The following is a 22,190-nucleotide window of genomic DNA, read 5'->3' as shown; positions in this document are numbered from 1 at the left end:
CTTGTCAGCCACACGTTTGTTATTAAAGAGCCCCTTGTCAGCCACACCTTTGTTATTAAAAAGCCCCTTGTCAGCCACACGTTTTGTTATTAAAGAACCCCTTGTCAGCCACACGTTTTGTTATTAAAGAGCCCCTTGTCAGCCGCACGTTTTGCTATTAAAGAACCCCTTGTCAGCAACACGTTTATTATTAAAGAGCCCCTTGTCAGCCACAGGTTTGTTATTAAAGAACAACTTGTCAGCCACACGTTTTGTTATTAAAAAGCCCCTTGTCAGCCACACGTTTTGTTATTAAAGAGCCCCTTGTCAGCCACACGTTTGTTATTAAAGAGCCCCTTGTCAGCCACACGTTTGTTATTAAAGAGCCCCTTGTCAGCCACACGTTTGTTATTAAAGAGCCCCTTGTCAGCCACACGTTTGTTATTAAAGAGCCCCTTGTCAGCCACACGTTTGTTATTAAAGAGCCCCTTGTCAGCCACAGGTTTGTTATTAAAGAACCCCTTGTCAGCCACACCTTTGTTATTAAAGAGCCCCTTGTCAGCCAAACGTTTGTTATTAAAGAGCCCCTTGTCAGCCACACGTTTGTTATTAAAGAGCCTGTTGTCAGCCACACCTTTGTTATTAAAGAGCCCCTTGTCAGCCACGCCTTTATTTTTTAAGAGCCCCTTGTCAGCCACACGTTTGTTATTAAAGAGCCCCTTGTCAGCCACAGGTTTGTTATTAAAGAGCCCCTTGTCAGCCACACCTTTGTTATTAAAAAGCACCTTGTTAGCCACACGTTTTGTTATTAAAAAGCCCCTTGTCAGCCACACGTTTTGTTATTAAAGAGCCCCTTGTCAGCCGAACGTTTATTATTAAAGAGCCCCTTGTCAGCCACAGGTTTGTTATTAAAGAGCCCCTTGTCAGCCACACGTTTTGTTATTAAAGAGCCCCTTGTCAGCCACACCTTTGTTATTAAAGAGCCCCTTGTCAGCCACACGTTTGTTATTAAAGAGCCCCTTGTCAGCCACACGTTTGTTATTAAATAGCCCCTTGTAAGCCACACGTTTGTTATTAAAGAGCCCCTTGTCAGCCACACCTTTGTTATTAAATAGCCCCTTGTTAGCCACACCTTTGTTATTTAAGAGCCCTTTGTCAGCCACACGTTTGTTATTAAAGAGCCCCTTGTCAGCCACATGTTTGTTATTAAAGAGCCCCTTGTCAGCCACACCTTTGTTATTAAAGAGCCCCTTGTCAGCCACACCTTTGTTATTTAAGAGCCCCTTGTCAGCCACACGTTTGTTATCAAAGAGCCCTTTGTCAGCCACACGTTTGTTATTAAAGAGCCCCTTGTCAGCCACACGTTTGTTATTAAAGAGCCCCTTGTCAGCCACAGGTTTGTTATTAAAGAGCAACTTGTCAGCCACACGTTTTGTTATTAAAAAGCCCCTTGTCAGCCACACGTTTTGTTATTAAAGAGCCCCTTGTCAGCCACACGTTTGTTATTAAAGAGCCCCTTGTCAGCCACACGTTTGTTATTAAAGAGCCCCTTGTCAGCCACACGTTTGTTATTAAAGAGCCCCTTGTCAGCCACACGTTTGTTATTAAAGAGCCCCTTGTCAGCCACACGTTTGTTATTAAAGAGCCCCTTGTCAGCCACAGGTTTGTTATTAAAGAACCCCTTGTCAGCCACACCTTTGTTATTAAAGAGCCCCTTGTCAGCCAAACGTTTGTTATTAAAGAGCCCCTTGTCAGCCACACGTTTGTTATTAAAGAGCCTGTTGTCAGCCACACCTTTGTTATTAAAGAGCCCCTTGTCAGCCACGCCTTTATTTTTTAAGAGCCCCTTGTCAGCCACACGTTTGTTATTAAAGAGCCCCTTGTCAGCCACAGGTTTGTTATTAAAGAGCCTCTTGTCAGCCACACCTTTGTTATTAAAAAGCACCTTGTTAGCCACACGTTTTGTTATTAAAGAGCCCCTTGTCAGCCACACGTTTTGTTATTAAAGAGCCCGTTGTCAGCCGAACGTTTATTATTAAAGAGCCCCTTGTCAGCCACAGGTTTGTTATTAAAGAGCCCCTTGTCAGCCACACGTTTTGTTATTAAAGAGCCCCTTGTCAGCCACACCTTTGTTATTAAAGAGCCCCTTGTCAGCCACACGTTTGTTATTAAAGAGCCCCTTGTCAGCCACACGTTTGTTATTAAATAGCCCCTTGTAAGCCACACGTTTTGTTATTAAAGAGCCCCTTGTCAGCCACAGGTTTTGTTATTAAATAGCCCCTTGTCAGCCACACGTTTGTTATTAAAGAGCCCCTTTTCAGCCACACTTTTGTTATTAAAGAGCCCCTTGTCAGCCACACGTTTGTTATTACAGAGCCCCTTGTCAGCCACACGTTTGTTATTGAAGAGCCACTTGTCAGCCACACGTTTGTTATCAAAGAGCCCCTTGTCAGCCACACGTTTGTTATTAAAGAGCCCCTTGTCAGCCACACCTTTGTTATTAAAGAGCCCCTTGTCAGCCACACCTTTGTTATTTAAGAGCCCCTTGTCAGCCACACGTTTGTTATTACAGAGCCCCTTGTCAGCCACACGTTTGTTATTAAAGAGCCCCTTGTCAGCCACACGTTTGTTATTAAAGAGCCCCTTGTCAGCCACACGTTTGTTATTAAAGAGCCTCTTGTCAGCCACGCCTTTGTTATTAAAGAGCCCCTTGTCAGCCACACGTTTGTTATTAAAGAGCCCCTTGTCAGCCTCACCTTTGTTATTAAAGAGCCCCTTGTCAGCCACACCTTTATTATTAAAGAGCCTCTTGTCAGCCTCACGTTTTGTTATTAAAGAGCCCCTGGTCAGCCACACGTTTTGTTATTAAAGAGCCCCTTGTCAGCCACACCTTTGTTATTAAAGAGCCCCTTGTCAGCCACACGTTTTGTTTTTAAAGAGCCCCTTGTCAGCCACACGTTCGTTATTAAAGAGCCCCTTGTCAGCCACACGTTCGTTATTAAAGAGCCCCTTGTCAGCCACACGTTTGTTATTAAAGAGCCCTAGTCAGCCCTAATCTATTTTCGTGTTACGGATAACCCCTCCGCCCCCTGTCCAGCCACTCCCTCCCCCCCTCCCCCCTAGCCAAGTGTTCCGCTACTTTCTTGCATGCGATCATGTGATCGCGACGCGTGGCTGTATTTCAAGTACAAGGGTAACATGCACGCCCCGATCGTGCCAAATGCGGGCAGTTGAGGTAAGAATGCCATTATTCAACAACTAGAGATTTTAAAATATGTGAACTGTATTCTAGAGTAAACTATCCAACCGCACCTGGCTATAAATATCGGCACTTATTTGATATATGAGCAGAATAATCAATGACAAAATGTTTATATTACTATGACTACAGTTATTAAATGATGTGAAATATGGAGCTATTCTTGTTTTCGCCCGTAATCTCTAAGTCCTGTTACTGCTAGTGCTACGTAAATTCAAAAGAGCAACAAAAAACTACTGTGGTTTTCGGCCATTCACCCAGACGCGTTTGGTGTGCCATGTCTGTGCATGGCTGCTTATCTAGTTTTAATCTCTTCAATCCAAGGCATTGGGATCGGGATTCCTGTGTCTCGTCCCAAGTCCCTCGCCTCCTCTCGGATCAATAACGTGCACGGGAAGAGCCACAGTAACGCCTTCCATTTGTCCACGTTGGTACTTGTGAGATGATTTTAGTTGGGTGTTGGCTTTAGTTGTTTGGTTTGCTAGTTAATTTGGTGCCTAGTTGATGTAACTGCTTTGCTATTTAGCGGGCTAGTTCAAGTATCCGCCAAACCACCACTGGGTAGTGCTGCCATCATCTTCACTTCCGCGAAATTTCGGATTCCGCTCTCTGTCGCTGTACAAGCCAAAGATATTTTCATAAGTCACGTAATTAGGGTGTTTGAATCTGCAGTGAGCATAGCTATAGTCGGTGTCAATGTGAAGTGGAATGTCCGGGGAGTCTTGCCAAACGTAAACGGACGAGTTGGTGGCGCTGTAACCACGCACATTCACGTATTCAACGTCACGGCAGCCTTCCACATCCGCAAACACGTATAGGCTCGACAACAAGCCTCTAATGTAGTCTCGGTAATCGACTCCGTAGACTGGTAGCCCTGTGGTAGCACGCCAGTGAGTGGACTGTTTAACGAGGTGCTGCATCTTAGCGAGTTCAATTCTGTAGTCGTCCCAGTTCGGTTCGTCGCTGTGTCTCGGGGCGTCAAATTGCCAGGGTTTCTTATAAAACTCTTCAAGATGTCTGTTCTTGAAGGCAAAGGAGAGAACTAGGGTCCAAGCAGCGTTAGGCTCAGAGGTCAAGTCGCACATGACTTTGCCTCGCGCCCCATTACTAAAGGTGATGGTGTAGATGCCCGAGTCCGTGGCGCCCGCCTTCATGTGGTCCAGACACGACTTGTACTGCAAAAAGGAAAAGGAATTCCTTAAAAAGGGTTATCGTACCGCCCATTTAATTACTCGAAGAAAGGTTATCGTTCTGTGACAGTGTGAAACGGACTTGACTTTATCTTGAGCGTGTGTATGTTGTAAAGAGTGTGCGTGTTTTTATCTCTCTTATTTTGGGTAGCCTTTGTTAAATTTCCTGATATAGATGTCATGCCCTTCTTTGTAAAGTTTCTACGCGTGTGTGATTTCTACATGTTCTGGAATAAATTTGGTTCTGTCCCGACATCGTGGTTTCGTTTTTGTTCCTTCCTTCCCCAAAAGTTCAAGCCATTCGATCGAACCGGAGCTCTAAACCCGGCCGTTACACTTCTGCCCCTCGGAATTCCGTGCCAACGGGGCCACCATCATCCCGTATTCCTGGTACGACTACGCTCAGTTGACCACAAAACAGTAAACATTTTGGCGAAACTACTTCGCAGCACCTCCTTGGTGTTCAAAACAGCTCCTGCTGAGCCATCGTCTTGATGACAGCAATGTTGGTGCTGTGTGCACAGGGGGGGGGGGGGGGGGGAGGGGGTATTGTGGCTTCGCCCTGTATGGTGTTATCCTGTCTTCGGACACGAATCATGTAAATAAATAAAATTAATAAAATCATTCCATTACCCTAATTGCGAAGAATACTGATTAAGTCGAGAAGAAAATTGTCGCTACTTAGGAGGGTTTAACTACGCGGGTGTCCCCGTCGTGCGTGTCAGCACCTTTACAACCGCTCGACAAATCAGACGGTCTAAGGGACCCAAATGCACACGACGGCAAGTCCACAGGAACCCCTTTGTGACCAGGGAAGCTAAGTTGCATCTTACATCTAGTTCTGCAGTAAGGTAGTGAGACATCTTACCTCTAGTTCTGCAGTAAAGTAGTCAGACATCTTACCTCTAGTCCTGTAGTAAAGTAGTCAGACATCTTACCTCTAGTTCTGAAGTAAAGTAGTGAGACATCTTACCTCTAGCTCTGTAGTAAAGTAGTGAGACATCTTACCTCTAGTTCTGCAGTAAAGTAGTCAGACATCTTACCTCTAGTCCTGTAGTAAAGTAGTCAGACATCTTACCTCTAGTTCTGTAGTAAAGTAGTGAGACATCTTACCTCTAGCTCTGTAGTAAAGTAGTCAGACATCTTACCTCTAGTTCTGCAGTAAAGTAGTCAGACATCTTACCTCTAGTCCTGTAGTAAAGTAGTCAGACATCTTACCTCTAGTTCTGTAGTAAAGTAGTGAGACATCTTACCTCTAGCTCTGTAGTAAAGTAGTCAGACATCTTACCTCTAGTTCTGCAGTAAAGTAGTCAGACATCTTACCTCTAGTTCTGTAGTAGTCAGACATCTTACCTCTAGTTCTGCAGTAAAGTAGTGAGACATCTTACCTCTAGTTCTGCAGTAAAGTAGTGAGACATCTTACCTCTAGTCCTGTAGTAAAGTAGTGAGACATCTTACCTCTAGTTCTGTAGTAAAGTAGTGAGGCATCTTACCTCTAGTTCTGTAGTAAAGTAGTCAGACATCTTACCTCTAGTTCTGCAGTAAAGTAGTCAGATATCTTACCTCTAGTTCTGCAGTAAAGTAGTCAGACATCTTACCTCTAGTTCTGCAGTAAAGTAGTCAGACATCTTGTAATGTATTTGAGAAAAACCTTAGGATCAAAACGAATAAACAGTAATGGCGGACTCACGTTGTTTATTTCTGCTACCCAGAAAACCTTGCGGTCATACAAACAGGAATCCCAAACATTACATACTGCCCCACCCAAGTTTACAACTAAAAGATACTTGCTTGCTGAGGCCAGTAAAACTATCAAATTTATACACACAACATGTCAATAAGTAAAAAACAACAACAATGTCCATGACAAGTTCTTGACAAGTTGTCAATCCATCAGGTCCGGAAAAATGAACACAGTGTGTGATATGCTGCTTAAAATTAACATACATAGTCTTTGAGGTGGGTAGGTGTGGTTTTGAGTCGAGTACTTCTTCGCAGAGTACTTGCAGGTTCAGAAGCTGGAAGCTCTGTCTTCTTCGGTTCCAATGAAGGTTCTGGAACTGTGATCTCAGGTTCCTTAAATTCCTCTGGAATCTGCTTGGGTACAGTTGTTTGCATTGGAACTTGGGCCAATTCTGTTGAACTCTGAAGATCATTGGCGACTGTGGGTGTGCTTGTCCTCTGGCGAAGATGGTCCACATGTCGTCGAAACACTCCACCTGAACTGAGTTGAACGACATACGAAACCGGTCCTGACTGTTGAATAATTGTTCCACATAACCACTTTGGACCATATGAAAAATTCTTGACAAATACTGGGTCATTCACTTGAAATTCTCTGAGTGGCACTAGATTGTCGTGTTGTTTCTTCTGTGCGAGCTGTTTATCTTCTACACGAGTGCGAATTGTGTCCTGACTAAGGGGGTTTACCAGGTCCAAGCGCGTCTTCAGCTTCCGGTTCATTAATAGCTCACTAGGTGTTTTACCAGTGGTTGCATGAGGTGTGGTACGATAGCTTAGTAGAAATCTGCTTAACTTCGTGTCTAAGTTTTCCTTTTCCCCTCCCATCTTCTTCATTGTTTCCTTGAAAGTGCGAACATATCTTTCAGCAAATCCATTGGATGCTGGGTGTTTAGGTGCTGAAGTGATGTGTTTTATGCCATTCTCAGACATAAAAAGGGCAAATTCTTCACCTATGAAGGCAGTTGCATTATCAGATACAATGATATCAGGCAGTCCATGTACTGAGAAACATTCTCTTAACTTCTGGATGGTTACTGCAGCAGTACTGGAGTTTGTCTTGAATACCTCGATCCACTTACTATAGGCATCACCGATCACCAGGAACATGTGTCCTTCGAAAGGTCCTGCATAGTCAATATGTATGCGAGACCAAGGTCTAGACGGCCACTCCCACGGATGTAGGGGTGCAGTAGAAGGTGCCTTAGCATTACTTTGGCAGCTTGTGCAATCTTTCACCTTTTGCTCAATATCCGCGTCCAGGCCAGGCCACCAGAAATAGCTTCGGGCTAACATTTTCATGCGAACCATTCCAGGATGTCCATCATGTAGTTCCTGGAGAAGCTTGACTCTTCCTTGAGGAGGAATGACTACGCGAGAGCCCCAGAGTAGACAGCCATCCTGACAGCTAAGTTGGTGCTTTCTATAAGAGTAGGGCTTGAACTCAATGCGATCATTTGAATTGGGCCAACCGGACATTACTTGGTGTCGTACTGCACTAAGAATAGGATCTTTTGAGGTCCAACGCTCAATGTCCTTGACTTTAACGGGTGTGTTGACTTCAAGATGATTCATTACAAACATAATGTCGCCAGGCACTGGAACATTTCTGGTTTCATTTGGCAATGGCAGCCGGCTCAGGCCATCGGCATTACCATTTTTCTGGCCTTCTCGATATACTAAAGTGTATGAGTAGCCTGACAGGAATACCGCCCACCTCAATATGCGTGGTGAGGCTGAGGTCGGTATTTGTTTAGTTGACTGTAGCAGACCCAGCAGGGGTTTGTGATCAGTGTAGATGGTAAAACTCCGTCCATATAAGTATGAGTGGAACTTCCTCACCCCGAACATGATGGCTGCTGCCTCTTTGTCGAGCTGTGAATAGTTCTTTTCGGCTGGGGACAGAGTACGTGAGGCATATGAAATAGGACGTTCAGTCCCATCATCCATCACATGTGAAATAACACAACCAAGACCATATGGTGATGCGTCACAAGCAAGGGTTAACTCTCTTTCTAAGCTGTAATGCACTAGAAGTTGTGAAGAGTGAAGTGTGGACTTGGCTTGGTTCCAAGATTTTTCATGTGCTTCACTCCAGTTCCAAGGTGTGTCTTTGACTAACAGCTGATGTAAAGGAGATAGTATTGTAGTGATGTTAGGTATGTAACAAGCGTAATAGTTAAGCATGCCTAAAAAGGCTTGCAGTTCTTTCAGATTAGAAGGTCTCGGTGACTCTTGAATTGCTTTGATTTTCTCGTCAAGGGGGTGGATACCATCTTTGTCTATGCGGTGTCCCAGGTAAGTGACTTCAGGTGCTTGAAAAATGCACTTCGAACGTTTAAGACGGACGCCAGCTTTGTCCAGACGTGACAGGACTTCTGTTAGACTTTTGAGATGATCTGCTGATGTCTTCCCGGCAATGAGAATATCATCTATTCGTACTACAACATTCGGAATACCCTGCAGTAAATTTTCCATTGTGCGTTGGAAAATCCCAGGGGCTGAGGCAATGCCGTAGCACAGTCTATTGTACTCAAATAGGCCTTTATGAGTGGTGATAGTGGTGTACTTCTTTGATTCTTCATCTAACTCAAGTTGTTGATAAGCTTGACTCAGATCTAGTTTTGTAAACTGCACTCCACCTCCAAGTTGAGCTAGCAGATCCTCTGTTTTAGGAATTGGGTAATTGTCAAGTTTGCTAACTTGGTTCAAAGTAACTTTGAAGTCTCCACAAATGCGTATAGACTCATCCGATTTGACAATGGGCACAATGGGTGTTGCCCATTCCGAAAATTGAACTGGACGAATTGTTCCTTCTTCTAACAAACGGTCCAATTCTCTCTCTACCTTCTGACGTCGTGCATATTCTAACGTGCGAGGTTTGAAGTACTTGGGTTTGGCTTGAGGATCAACGTATATCTTTGCTTTCACTCCTTGAATTGTCCCTAATCCTTCCTTGAATAAATTTTCATGTTTCTTTAGCAGGTCAGACACATCAGGGGATACAACTTGAACTAGGAAAATCTCTGGCCATGACAACTTAACATGTTGTAACCAATCTCGTCCAAAGAGACTGGGCACCTTGCCTTGTACAACTATAACTGGCAAGTGTTCAAAGAAGTCCTTGTACTTGACTTCCACTACAAGCTTTCCTAAAACTGGAATTGTCTCCCCGGTGTATGTTTTCAAGGTTAGCTTGGTATCTTGCAGATTGAGAGATGAACCCTCAATGTTCTTCAATTGATCAAAAATGTCCTCTCCGATTACTGAAAGTGATGCACCAGTGTCCAGTTCCATTTGAACTTTAAGACCATTTAATTCAACATCTACTAAATACGGATTTTGGCGGTTGCCTTGACTGACAGCAAACAATGGATATATATCTTCATCTTCTATTTCTTTATCAGTATCCAGGACATGAATTGCTGGTTTCCCTTGTTTTGGATGGTGGTTTGAATTTGGCTTGGTTGTCTCGGACGACTTTTTTGCTTTTTTGAGACATTTGGCAACAATATGTCCTTTCTTTTTACAATAATGGCACGTGGCCTCCTTGAAACGACATTTTGACGGGTGGTGATTTTTTCCACAACGATAACACTCTTTATTTTCGCTTTTAGAACGCGGTAAGGGCGAAGAACTGACCTTTTTTACAGATGCAGACGTTGAACTTAACGTAGAAGGAGCAGATTGAAGATCGGCCATGTGCTGTGCGGTCGTTTCCATAGACGAAGCAATGTCGTAAGCTTTTTTGAAAGTTAAGTTCTCTTCTGATAGCAAACGCCTTTGGATTCTTTCATTGTTAATTCCAGACACCACACGATCACGCAGCATATTTTCCAGGCTGCCCCCAAAATTGCAGTATTCTGCCATGTTTCGTAGAGCCGCTACAAAGTCAGACACGTTCTCCCCGCTCAATCTGAAACGGTTATTGAACTTGTGCCGTTGCACGCTTTCACTCGGTTTTGGGTTGAAATGGCTCTTTACCAAGGTGCACAAGTCAGCATAAGATTTCTCTCCAGGTTTCGCTGGGGCCAGCAGATCAGACATTAATTTGTAGGTTTTTTTCCCTACCGAACTGAGGAGGATTGCACGGCGTATTTTCAAGTCATCGTCAGACGTAGTTACTCCATTTGCTTCAAAATAGAAGTTTAGACGCTCGATATACTGTTCCCATGAATCAGAATCTCTGTCGAATTCGTCTATTTTGCCGTAGGTTGCCATTTCCGAAATCCTCGTCGCCAAAAAATGTAATGTATTTGAGAAAAACCTTAGGATCAAAACGAATAAACAGTAATGGCGGACTCACGTTGTTTATTTCTGCTACCCAGAAAACCTTGCGGTCATACAAACAGGAATCCCAAACATTACACATCTTACCTCTAGTTCTGCAGTAAAGTAGTCAGACATCTTACCTCTAGTTCTGCAGTAAAGTAGTCAGACATCTTCCCTCTAGTTCTGTAGTAGTCAGACATCTTACCTCTAGTTCTGCAGTAAGGTAGTGAGACATCTTACCTCTAGTTCTGCAGTAAAGTAGTCAGACATCTTACCTCTAACTCTGCAGTAAAGCAGTGAGACATCTTCCCTCTAGTTCTGTAGTAAAGTAGTCAGACATCTTACCTCTAGTCCTGCAGTAAAGTAGTCTGACATCTTACCTCTAGTTCTGTAGTAAAGTAGTAAGACATCTTACCTCTAGTCCTGCAGTAAAGTAGTCAGACAACTTATCTGTAGTTCTGTAGTAAAGTAGTCAGATATTTTACCTCTAGTTCTGCAGTAAAGTAGTCAGACATCTTACCTCTAGTCCTGCAGTAAAGTAGTCAGACAACTTATCTGTAGTTCTTTAGTAAAGTAGTCAGATATTTTACCTCTAGTTCTGCAGTAAAGTAGTGAGACATCTTCCCTCTAGTTCTGTAGTAAAGTAGTGAGACATCTTACCACTAGTCCTGCAGTAAAGTAGTCAGACATCTTACCTCTAGTCCTGCAGTAAAGTAGTCAGACATCTTACCTCTAGTTATGCAGTAAAGTAGTCAGACATCTTACCTCTAGTCCTGCAGTAAAGTAGTGAGACATCTTACCTCTAGTTCGGTAGTAAAGTAGTCAGACATCTTACCTCTAACTCTGCAGTAAAGTATTGAGACATCTTCCCTCTAGTTCTGTAGTAAAGTAGCCAGACATCTTACCTCTAGTCCTGCAGTAAAGTAGTCAGACATCTTACCTCTAGTCCTGCAGTAAAGTAGTCAGACATCTTACCTCTAACTCTGCAGGAAAGTAGTGATCACCCTCGGGGTCGCTTTGCAAGGATGCGTTTTGGGTTGCCATGGTTTCGTTGTTCAGCTCACACGTGACTGCATTCCTTACGTTGTACGAGGCGCAATCCATGTTCTCGAGGCAGTGCTGGGCGCACCATACTGGGGATGTGACTTGGTGTTTGGCAATCACGAACCCTGATAGAACTTTGCCTGGAAACATCGGGAGAATTAGGTGGGGTACGGTGCGATCGACAATCCGGGGTACGGTGCAACTTAGAATCCGTGGTACGGTGCAACCAAGAATCCGGGGTACGGTTTAACCAAGAATCCGGGGTACTGTGTAACCGAGAATCCGGGGTACTGTGTAACCGAGAATCTGGGGTATGGTGCAACTGAGAATCCGGGGTATGGTGCAACCAAGAATCCGGGGTATGGTGCAACTGAGAATCCGGGGTACGGTGCAACCAAGAATCCGGGGTATGGTGCAACCAAGAATCCGGGGTACGGTGCAACCGAGAATCTGGGGTATGGTGCAACCAAGAATCCGTGGTATGGTGCAACTGAGAATCCGGGGTACTGTGTAACCGAGAATCTGGGGTATGGTGCAACCGAGAATCCGGGGTATGGTGCAACCGAGAACCCGGGGTACGGTACAACCAAGAATCCGGGGTACGGTGCAACTGAGAATCCGGGGTACGGTGCAACTGAGAATCCGGGGTATGGTGCAACCAAGAATCCGGGGTACGGTGCAACCAAGAATCCGGGGTACGGTGCAACCAAGAATCCGGGGTATGGTGCAACCAAGAACCCGGGGTACGGTGCAACCAAGAATCCGGGGTACGGTACAACCGAGAATCCGGGGTATGGTGCAACTGAGAATCCGGGGTACGGTGCAACTGAGAATCCGGGGTATGGTGCAACTGAGAATCCGGGGTTGGTACAACCAAGAATCCGGGGTATGGTGCAACCGAGAATACGGGGTATGGTGCAACCGAGAATACGGGGTATGGTGCAACCGAGAATCCGGGGTATGGTGCAACCAAGAATCCGGGGTGTGGTACAACCGAGAATCCGGGGTACAGTGCAACTGAGAATCCAGGGTACGGTACAACCAAGAATCCGGGGTATGGTGCAACCAAGAATCCGGGGTACAGTGCAACTGAGAATCCGGGGTATGGTGCAACTGAGAATCCGGGGTATGGTGCAACCGAGAATCCGGGGTATGGTGCAAACAAGAATCTTGGGGTAATTGCGAGGTTTTCGTGTGTTTCTGGGCTCATTGCAGGACTCTTTTGCTGGCATGGATCACTTACCCGATAGCTTGTTGAATACTGCCCATCTGTTTTTTCCGTCAGCGCGATACTGAAGGGACATAGTTCCTTCCGACACGGACGCAAGGGCGGCCAGCAGAATGGCAGCGAAAATTCGGGCCATGTTTATTCCAGTCTACAAATTATAACAATTATGTATGGCATTTATTTATTCCGACACCACAGTATTTTCAAGACCTCGGTCACGGTATTTCACGATACTGACCCCCCACCCGGCAAATAACCCCTATTTACGCTCGCTCAACAAGCGCATCAAACAGAATCATGCAGAATCCCACAGAATCCGACATAATTCCACTTATCATAGCTATATTTTATGGTGAAAAAAATCCCACATATCTAAGCTTTTTTTGCCATAAAGATCGCTGCGATGATCGATAGCGTATTCCATTAGTTTTGATTTTTCTAAAGCAGCGCGACGTTCGAACAAAATGTTTTCTGATGAGAGAGCTCGTAGTACGATCTGTTGGCGAAACACCTTGATTCTTGGGCGAAGCAACTCTTGATGCGTGGGCGGAACTACTCTTTCTGACGTGGGCGATACAACAACTTGGGCGAAACCACCTGTTACCCAAATTTTCTAACTATGGCATCGTATTAATCGTTGGCAAATTTTCAAACTATTGTCTTATTTTAATCGTTTACAAATTTCCTGACTATCGTCTTGTTTTAGTCGTTGAAAAATTTTCTAAATATCGTCCGTCTTGTTTTAGTCGTTGGCAATTTTTAAAATTGTTTTGTTTTAATCGTTGATAAATTTTTCAAACTTTCGTCCTTTTTAAATCGTTGACAAATTTTTCAAACTATCGGCTTGTTTTAATCGTTAACAAATTTTTCTGATTATTCGTCTTACTTTAGTCGTTGTTAGATACTCGTAAGTGAATTGTAACAACGAGAGTAGACTGTAGTTGGGGGGCGGTACAGGTACCGGGCTTTACTTCGCTGTTACAAACTCAAGGTTTACCAGATAATATCTCTGCGGCTTCTACCGCACCCCTTTTTATATGGTCCTACAACGGCGTCCCTTATGTGATCCGACACTGACAGCCATGGAAAGCTTTTAGCTCTGTTTAGATAAGGTTTCAGCCAATGGGCGTCCGAGGAACGGACTACCCCCCATGGGTGTGTCGGTTTGTTACCCTTGGGCTACCGTGACTTACGTAATGTTTACATGTTGCTACTGACTACGGTTGTCACACACTAACTTGTTACACTGCTAGTGCGCATGGCAAGATACACACATGAATATAATGATTGACAAGATTCCAATCATTTTTGCACTCAAAATCTTAAACCGTTCTAAATCCTAATTTCGTCGACGGCCAGGTCTGAATCCTACACAGGGCAAACCCTGTGTGAACTCAGACCTAACTTTTCTTCCTTCGTTAAGAAGCGCGAACCGAGAATTGGTGGCCAAATTCTGGTTATCAAATACCCCTGGAAAAGGGACGCGCAACTTCTACTTTTCCACTGGGTCAAGGGTCAACTTTTTACTTTTCGCTATCCTATTTCATAGGAACGGCTAAAGTTACTTTGTCGATATAACTTGCTTAAACAAACAGACGCCTTTAAGTTGAATAAACAAAACGTACTTATAACGGTTCTTAACTTCAGGAAGGTCGGTGTTTAATTAAAGTAAGATACTTAGTTGTCAAAGATGAAGTTAATCTATATTTCGTTATTTTCCTCCGTGACAGAATGCTTTACCGTTTCAACTTGAAAAGTTGACTCAGGAAGAAGCGGCGGTCCATGGACGGTTTTAACTGACGAATATAATTCTAAAGAAACACATCCTTCAATTTAACTATTCATTCCTACCCATCAGGGGGTACTGATATTCGTAGTTTGCGCGGAGAGAGGCGGTCACGTGTCTTTAACGGAAAGCACCGTTCATCTTTACTTGGTGCAGTCCGCAGTCTATTTGGGACTCGTTTAAGTTTTAAAACATACGCTTCATTTATTATGATTTTTAACTGTAGAACTAGAATGAAATCTGATCTAATAAAATTCTCCTCTCTCATTTAAAATTCAATTCGACATTCTGCCTCTTATTGATATTAAAATGCTCTCTTCGAATACATCCTCTCGCTATTATCGGCCCCCCACGCAAAATAATGCGCGATCGTTTGTTATCAAGCATCCATTAGATGCGCTAATCGATGGGAAATTGGGTCCAGATGTCCCATCGATTCTGAAGATGCGCTAATCGATGGGAAATTGGGTCCAGATGTCCCTAGCCAAAAACGTTTTCGGTTGAAAGCGGGTATTCGTACCAAACTATTGTCTAGTTTTAATCGTTTACAAATTTTCTGACTATCCTCTTGTTTTAGTCGTTGAAAAATTTTCTAAATATCGCCCGTCTTGTTTTAGTCGTTGGCAATTTTTAAAATTGTTTTGTTATAATCGTTGACAAATTTTTCAAACTATCGTCCTTTTTAAATCGTTGACAAATTTTTCAAACTATCGTCTTGTTTTAATCGTTAACAAATTTTTCTGATTATTCGTCTTACTTTAGGCGTTTGTTAGATACTCGTAAGTGAATGCTTTACCGTTTCAACTTGAAGAGTTGACCCTGGAAGAAGCGGCGGTCCATGAACGGTTTTAACTGACGAATATAATTCTAAAGAAACACATCCTTCAATTTAACTATTCATTCCTACCCATCAGGGGGTACTGATTTTCGGAGTTTGCGCGGAGAGAGGCGGTCACGTGTCTTTAACGGAAAACACCGTTCATCTTTACTTGGTGCAGTCCGCAGTCTATTTGGGACTCGTTTAAGTTTTAAAACATACGCTTCATTTATTATGATTTTTAACTGTAGAACTAGAATGAAATCTGATCTAATAAAATTCTCCTCTCTCATTTAAAATTCAATTCGACATTCTGCCTCTTATTGATATTAAAATGCTCTCTTCGGATACATCCTCTCGCTATTATCCGCCCCCCACGCAAAATAATGCGCGATCGTTTGTTATCAAGCATCCATTAGATGCGCTAATCGATGGGAAATTGGGTCCAGGTGTCCCTAGCCAAAAACGTTTTCGGTTGAAAGCGGGTATTCGTACCAAACTATTGTCTAGTTTTAATCGTTTACAAATTTTCTGACTATCGTCTTGTTTTAGTCGTTGAAAAATTTTCTAAATATCGTCCGTCTTGTTTTAGTCGTCGGCAATTTTTAAAATTGTTTTGTTTTAATCGTTGACAAATTTTTCAAACTATCGTCCTTTTTAAATCGTTGACAAATTATCAAACTATCGTCTTGTTTTAAATGTGGACTTTAAAAGCACACTAGCATACACACATTGGCACCAGTCGGGCCAAGACGGGACGCTAGCACAGTCTATTACCCGTGCAGTTCGGCAACCATGGACAGCTGTTTCGTCCTTATTAGTACTCGTCAGCATGGCATAGCCGGTTTGCCTCAGTCGAACAAGGACGAAACAGCTGTCCATGGTTGCCGAACTGCACGGGTAATAGACTGTGCTAGCGTCCCGTCTTGGCCCGACTGGTGCCAATGTGTGTATGCTAGTGGGCTTTTAAAGTCCACATTTATGTATACATACTCGCAAGGATAGTTTGGCTATCCGACGGAGTTTTAGACTAGCAAAGGTCGCATGCGTGATCCGCACAATTGGCATCACGCTAGCCCGGTCGCAGCTCTAGATCCCACATGGATCTAAGCTGTGGTTTGAAGCACTTCGTTCGAGTCGAAGTCGCCCTGCAGTTTTTTTGCCGATGAAGTTTAACTGAGGCAAACCGGCTATGCCATGCTATGACGAGTCCTAACAAGGACGAAACAGCTGTCCATGGTTGCCGAACTGCACGGGTAATAGACTGTGCTAGTGTCCCGTCTTTGCCCGACTGGTACCAATGTGTGTATGTGTGTGTGTATGCTAGTGTGCTTTTAAAGTCCACAGTCTTGTTTTAATCGTTAACAAATGTTTCTGATTATTCGTCTTACTTTAGTCGTTGTTAGATACTCGTAAGTGAATTGTAACAACGAGAGTAGACTGTAGTTGGGGGGGCGGTACAGGTACCGGGCTTTACTTCGCTGTTACAAACTCAAGGTTTATCAGATAATATCTCTGCGGCTTCTACCGCACCCCTTTTTATATGGTCCTACAACGGCGTCCCTTAGGTGATCCGACACTGACAGCCATGGAAAGCTTTTAGCTCTGTTTAGATAAGGTTTCAGCCAATGGGCGTTCGAGGAACGGACTACCCCTCATGGGTGTGTCGGTTTGTTACCCTTGGGCTACCGTGACTTACGTAATGTTTACATGTTGCTATTGACTACGGTTGTCACACACTAACTTGTTACACTGCTAGTGCGCATGGCAAGATACACACATGAATATAATGATTGACAAGATTCCAATCCTTTTTGCACTCAAAATCTTAAACCGTTCTAAATCCTAATTTCGTCGACGGCCAGGTCTGAATCCTACAAAGGGCAAACCCTGTGTGAACTCAGACCTAACTTTTCTTCCTTCGTTAAGAAGCGCGAACCGAGAATTGGTGGCCAAATTCTGGTTGTCAAATACCCCTGAAAAAGGGACGCGCAACTTCTACTTTTCCACTGGGTCAAGGGTCAACTTTTTACTTTTCGCTATCCTATTTCATAGGAACGGCTAAAGTTACTTTGTCGATATAACTTGCTTAAACAAACAGACGCCTTTAAGTTGAATAAACAAAACGTACTTATAACGGTTCTTAACTTCAGGAAGGTCGGTGTTTAATTAAAGTAAGATACTTAGTTGTCAAAGATGAAGTTAATCTATATTTCGTTATTTTCCTCCGTGACAGAATGCTTTACCGTTTCAACTTGTAGAGTTGACTCAGGAAGAAGCGGCGGTCCATGAACGGTTTTAACTGACAAATATAATTCTAAAGAAACACATCCTTCAATTTAACTATTCATTCCTACCCATCAGGGGGTACTGATATTCGGAGTTTGCGCGGAGAGAGGCGGTCACGTGTCTTTAACGGAAAACACCGTTCATCTTTACTTGGTGCAGTCCGCAGTCTATTTGGGACTCGTTTAAGTTTTAAAACATACGCTTCATTTATTATGATTTTTAACTGTAGAACTAGAATGAAATCTGATCTAATAAAATTCTCCTCTCTCATTTAAAATTCAATTCGACATTCTGCCTCTTATTGATATTAAAATGCTCTCTTCGGATACATCCTCTCGCTATTATCCGCCCCCCACGCAAAATAATGCGCGATCGTTTGTTATCAAGCATCCATTAGATGCGCTAATCGATGAGAAATTGGGTCCAGATGTCCCATCGATTCTGAAGATGCGCTAATCGATGGGAAATTGGGTCCAGGTGTCCCTAGCCAAAAACGTTTTCGGTTGAAAGCGGGTATTCGTACCAAACTATTGTCTAGTTTTAATCGTTTACAAATTTTCTGACTATCGTCTTGTTTTAGTCGTTGAAAATTTTTCTAAATATCGTCCGTCTTGTTTTAGTCGTCGGCAATTTTTAAAATTGTTTTGTTTTAATCGTTGACAAATTTTTCAAACTATCGTCCTTTTTAAATCGTTGACAATTTTTTCAAACTATCGTCTTGTTTTAATCGTTAACAAATTTTTCTGATTATTCGTCTTACTTTAGGCGTTTGTTAGATACTCGTAAGTGAATGCTTTACCGTTTCAACTTGAAGAGTTGACTCTAGAAGAAGCGGCGGTCCATGAACGGTTTTAACTGACGAATATAATTCTAAAGAAACACATCCTTCAATTTAACTATTCATTCCTACCCATCAGGGGGTACTGATTTTCGGAGTTTGCGCGGAGAGAGGCGGTCACGTGTCTTTAACTGAAAGCACCGTTCATCTTTACTTAGTGCAGTTCGCAGTCTATTTGGGACTCGTTTAAGTTTTAAAACATACGGTTCATTTATTATGATTTTTAACAGTGGAACTAGAATGAAATCTGATCTAATAAAATTCTCCTCTCTCATTTAAAATTCAATTCGACATTCTGCCTTTTATTAATATTAAAATGCTCTCTTCGGATACATCCTCTCGCTATTATCCGCCCCCCACGCAAAATAATGCGCGATCGTTTGTTATCAAGCATCCATTAGATGCGCTAATCGATGGGAAATTGGGTCCAGGTGTCCCATCGATTCTGAAGATGCGCTAATCGATGGGAAATTGGGTCCAGGTGTCCCTAGCCAAAAACGTTTTCGGTTGAAAGCGGGTATTCGTACCAAACTATTGTCTAGTTTTAATCGTTTACAAATTTTCTGACTATCGTCTTGTTTTAGTCGTTGAAAAATTTTCTAAATATCGTCCGTCATGTTTTAGTCGTTGGCAATTTTTAAAATTGTTTTGTTTTAATCGTTGACAAATTTTTCAAACTATCGTCCTTTTTAAATCGTTGACAAATTATCAAACTATTGTCTTGTTTTAAATGTGGACTTTAAAAGCACACTAGCATACACACATTGGCACCAGTCGGGCCAAGACGGGACGCTAGCACAGTCTATTACCCGTGCAGTTCGGCAACCATGGACAGCTGTTTCGTCCTTATTAGGACTCGTCAGCATGGCATAGCCGGTTTGCCTCAGTCGAACAAGGACGAAACAGCTGTCCATGGTTGCCGAACTGCACGGGTAATAGACTGTGCTAGCGTCCCGTCTTGGCCCGACTGGTGCCAATGTGTGTATGCTAGTGTGCTTTTAAAGTCCACATTTATGTATACATACTCGCAAGGATAGTTTGGCTATCCGACGGAGTTTTAGACTAGCAAAGGTCGCATGTGTGATCCGCATAATTGGCATCACGCTAGCCCGGTCGCAGCTCTAGATCCCACATGGATCTAAGCTGTGGTTTAAAGCACTTCGTTCGAGTCGAAGTCGCCCTGCAGTTTTTTTTGCCGATGAAGTTTAACTGAGGCAAACCGGCTATGCCATGCATGACGAGTCCTAACAAGGACGAAACAGCTGTCCATGGTTGCCGAACTGCACGGGTAATAGACTGTGCTAGTGTCCCGTCTTGGCCCGACTGGTACCAATGTGTGTATGTGTGTGTGTATGCTAGTGTGCTTTTAAAGTCCACAGTCTTGTTTTAATCGTTAACAAATGTTTCTGATTATTCGTCTTACTTTAGTCCTTGTTAGATACTCGTAAGTGAATTGTAACAACGAGAGTAGACTGTAGTTGGGGGGCGGTACAGGTACCGGGCTTTATTTCGCTGTTACAAACTCAAGGTTTACCAGATAATATCTCTGCGGCTTCTACCGCACCCCTTTTTATATGGTCCTACAACGGCGTCCCTTAGGTGATCCGACACTGACAGCCATGGAAAGCTTTTAGCTCTGTTTAGATAAGGTTTCAGCCAATGGGCGTCCGAGGAACGGACTACCTCTTATGGGTGTGTCGGTTTGTTACCCTTGGGCTACCGTGACTTATGTAATGTTTACATGTTGCTACTGACTACGGTTGTCACACACTAACTTGTTACACTGCTAGTGCGCATGGCAAGATACACACATGAATATAATGATTGACAAGATTCCAATCATTTTTGCACTCAAAATCTTAAACCGTTCTAAATCCTAATTTCGTCGACGGCCAGGTCTGAATCCTACACAGGGCAAACCCTGTGTGAACTCAGACCTAACTTTTCTTCCTTCGTTTAGAAGCGCGAACCGAGAATTGGTGGCCAAATTCTGGTTGTCAAATACCCCTGGAAAAGAGACGCGCAACTTCTACTTTTCCACAGGGTCAAGGGTCAACTTTTTACTTTTCGCTATCCTATTTCATAGGAACGGCTAAAGTTACTTTGTCGATATAACTTGCTTAAACAAACAGACGCCTTTAAGTTGAATAAACAAAACGTACTTATAACGGTTCTTAACTTCAGGAAGGTCGGTGTTTAATTAAAGTAAGATACTTAGTTGTCAAAGATGAAGTTAATCTATATTTCGTTATTTTCCTCCGTGACAGAATGCTTTACCGTTTCAACTTGTAGAGTTGACTCAGGAAGAAGCGGCGGTCCATGAACGGTTTTAACTGACGAATATAATTCTAAAGAAACACATCCTTCAATTTAACTATTCATTCCTACCCATCAGGGGGTACTGATATTCGGACTTTTCGCGGGGAGAGGCGGTCGCGTGTCTTTAACGGAAAGCACCGTTCATCTTTACTTGGTGCAGTCCGCAGTCTATTTGGGACTCGTTTAAGTTTTAAAACATACGCTTCATTTATTATGATTTTTAACTGTAGAACTAGAATGAAATCTGATCTAATAAAATTCTCCTCTCTCATTTAAAATTCAATTCGACATTCTGCCTCTTATTGATATTAAAATGCTCTCTTCGGATACATCCTCTCGCTATTATCGGCCCCCCACGCAAAATAATGCGCGATCGTTTGTTATCAAGCATCCATTAGATGCGCTAATCGATGGGAAATTGGGTCCAGATGTCCCATCGATTCTGAAGATGCGCTAATCGATGGGAAATTGGGTCCAGGTGTCCCTAGCCAAAAACGTTTTCGGTTGAAAGCGGGTATTCGTACCAAACTATTGTCTAGTTTTAATCGTTTACAAATTTTCTGACTATCGTCTTGTTTTAGTCGTTGAAAAATTTTCTAAATATCGTCCGTCTTGTTTTAGTCGTCGGCAATTTTTAAAATTGTTTTGTTTTAATCGTTGACAAATTTTTCAAACTATCGTCCTTTTTAAATCGTTGACAAATTTTTCAAACTATCGTCTTGTTTTAATCGTTAACAAATTTTTCTGATTATTCGTCTTACTTTAGGCGTTTGTTAGATACTCGTAAGTGAATGCTTTACCGTTTCAACTTGAAGAGTTGACTCAGGAAGAAGCGGCGGTCCATGAACGGTTTTAACTGACGAATATAATTCTAAAGAAACACATCCTTCAATTTAACTATTCATTCCTACCCATCAGGGGGTACTGATATTCGGAGTTTGCGCGGAGAGAGGCGGTCGCGTGTCTTTAACGGAAAGCACCGTTCATCTTTACTTGGTGCAGTCCGCAGTCTATTTGGGACTCGTTTAAGTTTTAAAACATACGCTTCATTTATTATGATTTTTAACTGTAGAACTAGAATGAAATCTGATCTAATAAAATTCTCCTCTCTCATTTAAAATTCAATTCGACATTCTGCCTCTTATTAATATTAAAATGCTCTCTTCGGATACATCCTCTCGTTTAGGTGGATAGATAATCTGGAGGGGAGGAAAATGTGGAACATATATGATGGATAGATAATCTGGAGGGCAGGAAAATGTGGAACATATATGATGGCGTGGAATGGCAAGAATGGGGATGACAAAAACAAATATATAGAGTTACTTTACTTTCCTTTGCTATAAATTAACGCGTCTCCCGAAACGGGTCAATGCACCGAGTAATGAGTTTTTAAAAATTGCCAAGCGAAGTAAAAAGTACGAAAATA

At 42.8% G+C, this 22,190-nt stretch overlaps 1 protein-coding gene across 6 annotated transcripts; it reads right to left on the bottom strand.

Annotated features, from left to right (window-relative positions):
* Positions 1-3,244: 3,244 nt before the first annotated feature.
* Positions 3,245-22,071, bottom strand: LOC116614948. Of its 6 annotated transcripts, none has more exons than XM_032376570.2 (4): positions 21,562-22,071; positions 12,728-12,860; positions 11,416-11,624; positions 3,245-4,413 (listed from the first exon to the last, which is right to left on the bottom strand). In XM_032376570.2, the coding sequence occupies exons 2-4, from the start codon at positions 12,846-12,848 to the stop codon at positions 3,769-3,771; spliced, it is 975 nt and encodes a 324-aa protein (XP_032232461.1). In that variant the 5' UTR covers positions 12,849-12,860; positions 21,562-22,071; the 3' UTR covers positions 3,245-3,768. The 6 variants fall into 6 exon arrangements, with proteins under 6 accessions (XP_032232461.1, XP_032232463.1, XP_032232464.1 ...); XM_032376572.2 differs by lacking the exon at positions 21,562-22,071 and adding an exon at positions 18,404-18,746; XM_032376573.2 differs by lacking the exon at positions 21,562-22,071 and adding an exon at positions 17,562-18,321.
* Positions 22,072-22,190: the final 119 nt, after the last annotated feature.

The sequence above is a fragment of the Nematostella vectensis genome, chromosome 14, assembly GCF_932526225.1.
Source record: "Nematostella vectensis chromosome 14, jaNemVect1.1, whole genome shotgun sequence".
NCBI lineage: Eukaryota > Metazoa > Cnidaria > Anthozoa > Actiniaria > Edwardsiidae > Nematostella > Nematostella vectensis.
Note: the sequence above shows the minus strand (reverse complement) of the source record. Positions and strands in the feature narration are given on the sequence as shown.